This window comes from Myotis brandtii, unplaced genomic scaffold (assembly GCF_000412655.1).
Source record: "Myotis brandtii unplaced genomic scaffold, ASM41265v1 scaffold23, whole genome shotgun sequence".
Classification (NCBI taxonomy): Eukaryota; Metazoa; Chordata; class Mammalia; order Chiroptera; family Vespertilionidae; genus Myotis; species Myotis brandtii.
In genome coordinates this window covers 290,941-296,940 of record NW_005358649.1, presented here as the reverse complement: position 1 = coordinate 296,940, position 6,000 = coordinate 290,941, and the positions used below count along the sequence as shown (strand labels likewise).

At 34.4% G+C, this 6,000-nt stretch overlaps 1 protein-coding gene across 4 annotated transcripts in view; it reads left to right on the top strand.

The window, feature by feature from the left end:
- Window positions 1–6,000, top strand: part of MYBL1 (v-myb avian myeloblastosis viral oncogene homolog-like 1) — a 32,883-nt gene that overhangs the window by 10,042 nt on the left and 16,841 nt on the right. For all 4 annotated transcript variants that reach the window (XM_014539798.1, XM_014539797.1, XM_005866337.2 and 1 more), the window contains exons 4-6: window positions 1,796–1,888; window positions 3,130–3,350; window positions 5,672–5,846. In XM_014539798.1, the coding sequence (XP_014395284.1) occupies window positions 1,796–1,888; window positions 3,130–3,350; window positions 5,672–5,846 (489 nt within the window). The remainder of the gene's footprint in view (window positions 1–1,795; window positions 1,889–3,129; window positions 3,351–5,671; window positions 5,847–6,000) is intronic.

Below are 6,000 nucleotides of genomic sequence, written 5' to 3'. Positions count from 1 at the left end.
GCCTGGCGCCGGGGCGGGGGGTGTGGCCTGAGGGTCCCCTGTCAAGCCCTGCCAGGCGGGGGGCAAGGCCTGAGGTTTCCCGGCCCAGCACCAGGGTGAGGGGTGCACCTTGAGGTCCCCCATCAAGTCTCGCTGGGTGGGGGGCACAGCCTCAGGTCCCCTGGCCCGGTGCCAGGGCAGGGGCGCAGCCTGAGTTCCTCCGGCCTGGCGCCGGGGCGGGGGGTGCACCTTGAGGTCCCCTGTCAAGCCCTGCTGGGCGGGAGGGCGCAGCCTCAGGTCCCTGCTGATTGCTCCTTAAGGCTCGTTATGGGAACTTGGCCTCAGCCTTGGGTGCAGCCATCTTTGTGGTGGAGTGATGGTTAATTTGCATGTTTCTCTCTTATTATATAGGCCAGTGATGGCGAACCTATGACACGTGTGTCAGAGGTGACACATGAACTCATTTTTTTGGTTGATTTTCTTTGTTAAATAGCATTTAAATATATGAAATAAATATCAAAAATATAAGTGTTTGTTTTACTATGGTTGCAAATATCAAAAAATTTCTATTTGTGACACAGCACCAGAGTTAAGTGAGGGTTTTTCAAAATGCTGACACGCCGAGCTCAAAAGTTTTGCCATCACTGATATAGGCTATAATATGTAAATAATAGTACTGGTTTTGTAGTATTTTTGTGAGAATTAGAAATAACATAGAATGTTTGGCATAGTTCTAGACATTTAGCTTCCATGTTCAATAAATGGAAGCTAAATCAGAAAAGTTATTTACATTAGTTTTATCAGTTTAACTTCAATGGTATAACAGCAAGTGAAGTGAACAGAGAATGCTACAAGAACATAAAGAAACAACCTGATTATTTTAAAGAAAGTGATAGCCTTAAAATGGATCAGCATTGATGTATAGAAACTAAAAATGAAGCTCAATTTGAATAAAAATAATTTGAAGTGCAGTAGGCACAAAGACCGAGCTATTGGTAAACAAAGTATTGGTATCTATTGCTTTATATATTTTTAAATTATCTATAATTGTGTATATTAACTAATGTCTTTGTAAACCGAATTACTAATGAAAAGTTACTATTATTATCATCATCATCATAATACATAGGAGTTACTAAGTCATGAATTGACTAAAATAAGGTTTGATTTATTATTAATCATTTTTGGAGTTTGAGATATTTCTACATAAGGTTTTCTTATCCTGGTAAATTCATTTTTCTTTTAAGCTTCAACACTTAAATAATTTAACTGATACATAATACACATTTCCCATGTAGATATGTTTAGTTTTTTGACAACTTGGGGGGTCATCATTTATAAACATCCTTCTTCAAGCACCGTGTAGTAGTCTAGCAATGCCTTTAGGGTTTTTTAATTGTGTAGAGTTATGTACTGCTAATCTATATGAATCTAGGCTGCTGTGCTGTTTGAGTTCTTTTATCTGCTTTATATAGTTTTCTGTTTACTTCCTTTTATTTCTCAACCTTACACACATTTCTTATGGGCAGTATTTGTATTATAGATTTGCTGCTTGCTGTTTTATAAGGTACAGTATAGAGACAAATACTTTAATTTCAAGTATATATTGTTTTTGTTTGTAGTCTAAGCCCTGCCACTACTTTAATTAAAAAAGAATTGGGACACAGGCATGTAAAAGAAATATTACATATTTAAGAATGCTGTTGAATACATTATTCTTGAAGACTTTATTTTTAAGGTTGTGAGACATAAATTTGGGCTGACTAGTTTTCTGGAAGAAAGTTGTCCAATAACAGAATCATCTAAATTTTTTCAGAATCGTTCTGATTTTCAGTGCCAACATCGATGGCAGAAAGTTTTAAATCCAGAATTGATAAAGGGTCCCTGGACCAAAGAAGAAGATCAGAGGGTAATATTATGTTCATGTTCTTTTTTTTCTTCTTCTTCCGCTGTGTAGATTGATTAGCTTTTTTTTCTTCCTAGTACATTGTTTTGACACATAAAGTCTATATTTAAATCACTTTGATTTTGTTCTCTGGGTGCTGCTTGCATAAGAATTGTAAGTTGTGTCTTTTTTTGTTGTTGTTGTTGTTAATCCTCACCTGAGGATATTTTTTCCATGGGTTTTTAGAGAGAGTTGGGGTGGGGGGGAGGGAGGAATGGAGGGAAGAGGAGAGAGGGAGAAAGAGAAAGAGAGAGATAGCAATGTGAGAGAGACACATTGATTGGTTGCCTCCTGCATATGCCCTGACTGGACCAGGGATTGAACCTGCAACCCAGGTTTGTGCCCTTGACCAGAATGAAGTTTTTAATGAATTGAGTCAAAGTATATATGGTATTTTCTTTCAGAGAGTTTGCTTTGTGGAAGTAAAATATACTATCCTCTTAGCACCTTGTTTAGAGTTTAGGTTAGTAACATTTAGGGTATAGTTTCTTTTGAAAATTGAGTTAACATTTTAAAAACAATTTTATCTTATTTGATAGCATTTTATATAATTTAATATACATTCTCAATTTTCCCTTCTGACCTATAATAAGTCACCAAATAAGATAGATATCAAAGCATCATGTTTCCAAAGGGTTGGATGATTTAAAAACCAAGATAATTCTCTGTATTATAAAAAAGAAGAATGGGAGAGTTTCTGTCCTCCACTTGGAATTACCCTTTCATTCATGTCCTTTATGGCATAAAAATTGTTAATGTAGTTGGAGAATTAGAGTATTCTTATTGCCACACACTAAAAAAGTTACTACTTCATTAAGCTCAGAACTGATTTGATTTACTTGATAAGTTTTAAAATGTGAGATCTAGATCCTTTCAGTTTGAGAAAGGAAGAAATGAAAAGACAATAACTGTAGATCCATCCTACTTCCAAACTGATTTATTAGGCTATTACAGCTACTTTAAATTATTTGTATGAAAACAATTTAACTTACAAGTCACTTTAATTAGTACCTTGTATTTTAGATAAGTTTGGGATCAGTCTTTGAAGTTGGCAAATACTGAAGCAGTATTTATTGGCAATTTTTTTTTTAAGTTGTAGTTGTGACTTGGATTTAATGCATTTTTAAAAAAAAGCATTTGTGAGTTATGTTTTTAACATTCTGTCAAGGTAATGGTTTTTTAAACTTTGTTTTTCTGTTTTTTAGGTTATTGAATTAGTTCAGAAATATGGCCCAAAAAGATGGTCTTTAATTGCAAAACATTTAAAAGGAAGAATAGGCAAGCAGTGTAGAGAACGATGGCATAATCATCTGAATCCCGAGGTAAAGAAATCTTCCTGGACAGAAGAGGAGGACAGGATCATTTATGAAGCACATAAGCGGTTGGGAAATCGTTGGGCAGAAATTGCCAAACTACTTCCTGGAAGGTGCTTATATAAATGTATATACATTTTTCTGTACTTAAACTTGATCTTTATTATGTTACTATTAAATATATTTGCAAGTACCCCATGACTTTTATTTTATTTATAATTAAAATTTAGACTGTATAATACAAGCAACCGTTTGGGACTATTTGTAATATATCTGTAGTAAGGATATAATTATTTTTAATGAAGTATTTTATAGTAATTTTTGCAATAAAATGATAGACCTTTGGATTATGGATATTTACTGCACCCCCTCCCCCAAATTATGTTTATATATCAATGCCAATGAAGCAGACCTTTGTACAAACTTGGTTGGAATGGAGTCTAAATCGAAGAGGTTTCTTTTATATTGGATTCTATGCATAAGCCCAGAAAATAACAAACAATACTAGCTGAAATAAATTGCTATGAAAGTACATTAGAGAAAACTCAATTCTTAATTATGGTATGATTCAAATCATGAAAGTAGTGCATACAGGGGTAGGCAAAAGGAGGTTTACAGTTCATATGGAAAAAGACATGCAGGTTATGATTATTTAATTTTATTACTATTTTTAATTCACCTGAGAATATGTTTTTATTGATTGTTTTTAGAGAGAGAGGAAGTGGCAGGGAGAGAAACATCCATCGTTTGCCTCCCGTACTGGGGATTGAACCCACAACTTTTTAGTATATGGGATGATGCTCCAACCGACCTAGCCACACGGCCAGGGCCAAGTTATAATTATTACAATAGCTTTATTAATTCAAAAGACTGGCATAATGGCACAGTGCACTTAGGTACAGTCTCATAAGTGCTCAAATTGCCCACATTCTTGAAGTCTACTTGGTATACTCTTGTGTTTCCAGTACTCACAATTATAGACCTACTTTTGCCCACCCCTCTATATCCATGTGGCTCAGATGTAGAATTTCCCTCAGCGGCAGGGGTGTGGTATGTACATTATACAGTGCACTGATTCAAATGTTTCCTAATAGTACAATAGACCAACAACATTGAAAAAATTCATACCTCACTTAGAAGATATGCATTTTGTTGTAATCTCTATATAGTACTTCATTGTTTATAAAATACTTATACATATATTATTAATTAACCTTCATATATTTGTGAAATACACAGAGTAAACAATGCTGTCTTCATAGATAAGGAAATGAAAGCACAATGTTAAGGTTCTTTTCAAGTTACTGAATCTGGCCTAGGAACTTTTGATGTTTTTAATCTCATACATCTTTTTATTGTCCATACAGTGATGGCGAACCTATGACACGCGTGTCAGAGGTGACACGCGAACTCATTTTTTTGGTTGATTTTTCTTTGTTAAATGGCATTTAAGTATATAAAATAAATATCAAAAATATAAATCTTTGTTTTACTATGGTTGCAAATATCAAAAAATTTCTATATGTGACACGGCACCAGAGTTAAGTGAGGGTTTTTCAAAATGCTGACACGCCGAGCTCAAAAGGTTCGCTATCACTGCATAGGACGTAGTCTAGTACCTTGACATAAATTAGGTTCTCAGTAAATGTTTGTAGATTTTATGAAAGATGAAATTTACACTATAAGTAGGTTGAAGATTTATGTTTATATAAAGGAAACTTAGGTAAAAACAGAGTCCATGAACTTTGTTCCATAAGTATTTTGTTCTAAGAAGTGAAAAAGAATTCTGGGATTCTGTAATTGTGGTTGCTTTTCACAATCATGGTTGTTCTGGCTTTAAGGTCTTTGTCCTTGCTATGCTCTTTATCTGGAATGCTCTTTTTTTTCTGTTCTTTTATGGCTGGTTCATTCTTGTCATTTAGATCTTAGCTTCACTGTCACCTCTCAGAAGCCCTCCTGGACCACCTAATCAAAATTACCCTTATTACTCATTTTTCCTTTTGTTAATCCTCACGCAAGGTTATTTTTCCATTGATTTTTAGAGAGAGTGGGAGGGAGGGGAAGAGACAGAGAGAGAGAGAGAAACATGGGTGAGACACATCGATAATGAGACACATTATTTTTCTCTAATGATCTACATTGCACTGACATTTCTCTTATTACATATTTAATTTTTGTTTTTCTGTTCTTTCCTACTTTCCTTCTGCCACATTTCCAATGAGAATGTAAATTCCATGAAAGAGGGACTTCCTTTGCCTTATTTGCTGCTATATCTCCAGTGCTTAGAATGTGCCTGACATATAGACATATAGTTTATCTTTTTAATTTAAAAAGTAACTAATTTTACATAAATGTTGTAAAATGCACTTTGTACATTTTATACAGTATTTGGAATCCTCTTTTTCTTTTAAAATTATACACTTTCATTTTATAGGACTGATAATTCTATTAAAAACCATTGGAATTCTACTATGCGAAGAAAAGTGGAACAGGAGGGCTACTTACAAGATGGAATAAAATTAGAACGATCTTCATCTAAACTTCAACACAAACCTTGTGCGACAATGGACCATTTGCAAACCCAGAATCAATTTTACATACCTGTTCAGGCACATATTTTTAATACCTTTATTATTTAAAAAAAAATTTTAGTTGCTATGTGGGAAGGTATTTGTTTTCTTAATAGGACAAATACAACATATAAAGGAGAAAAGACATTTGAATTTCCAAGCTGAAAAAATATTCCACAACTTGTTATACGAT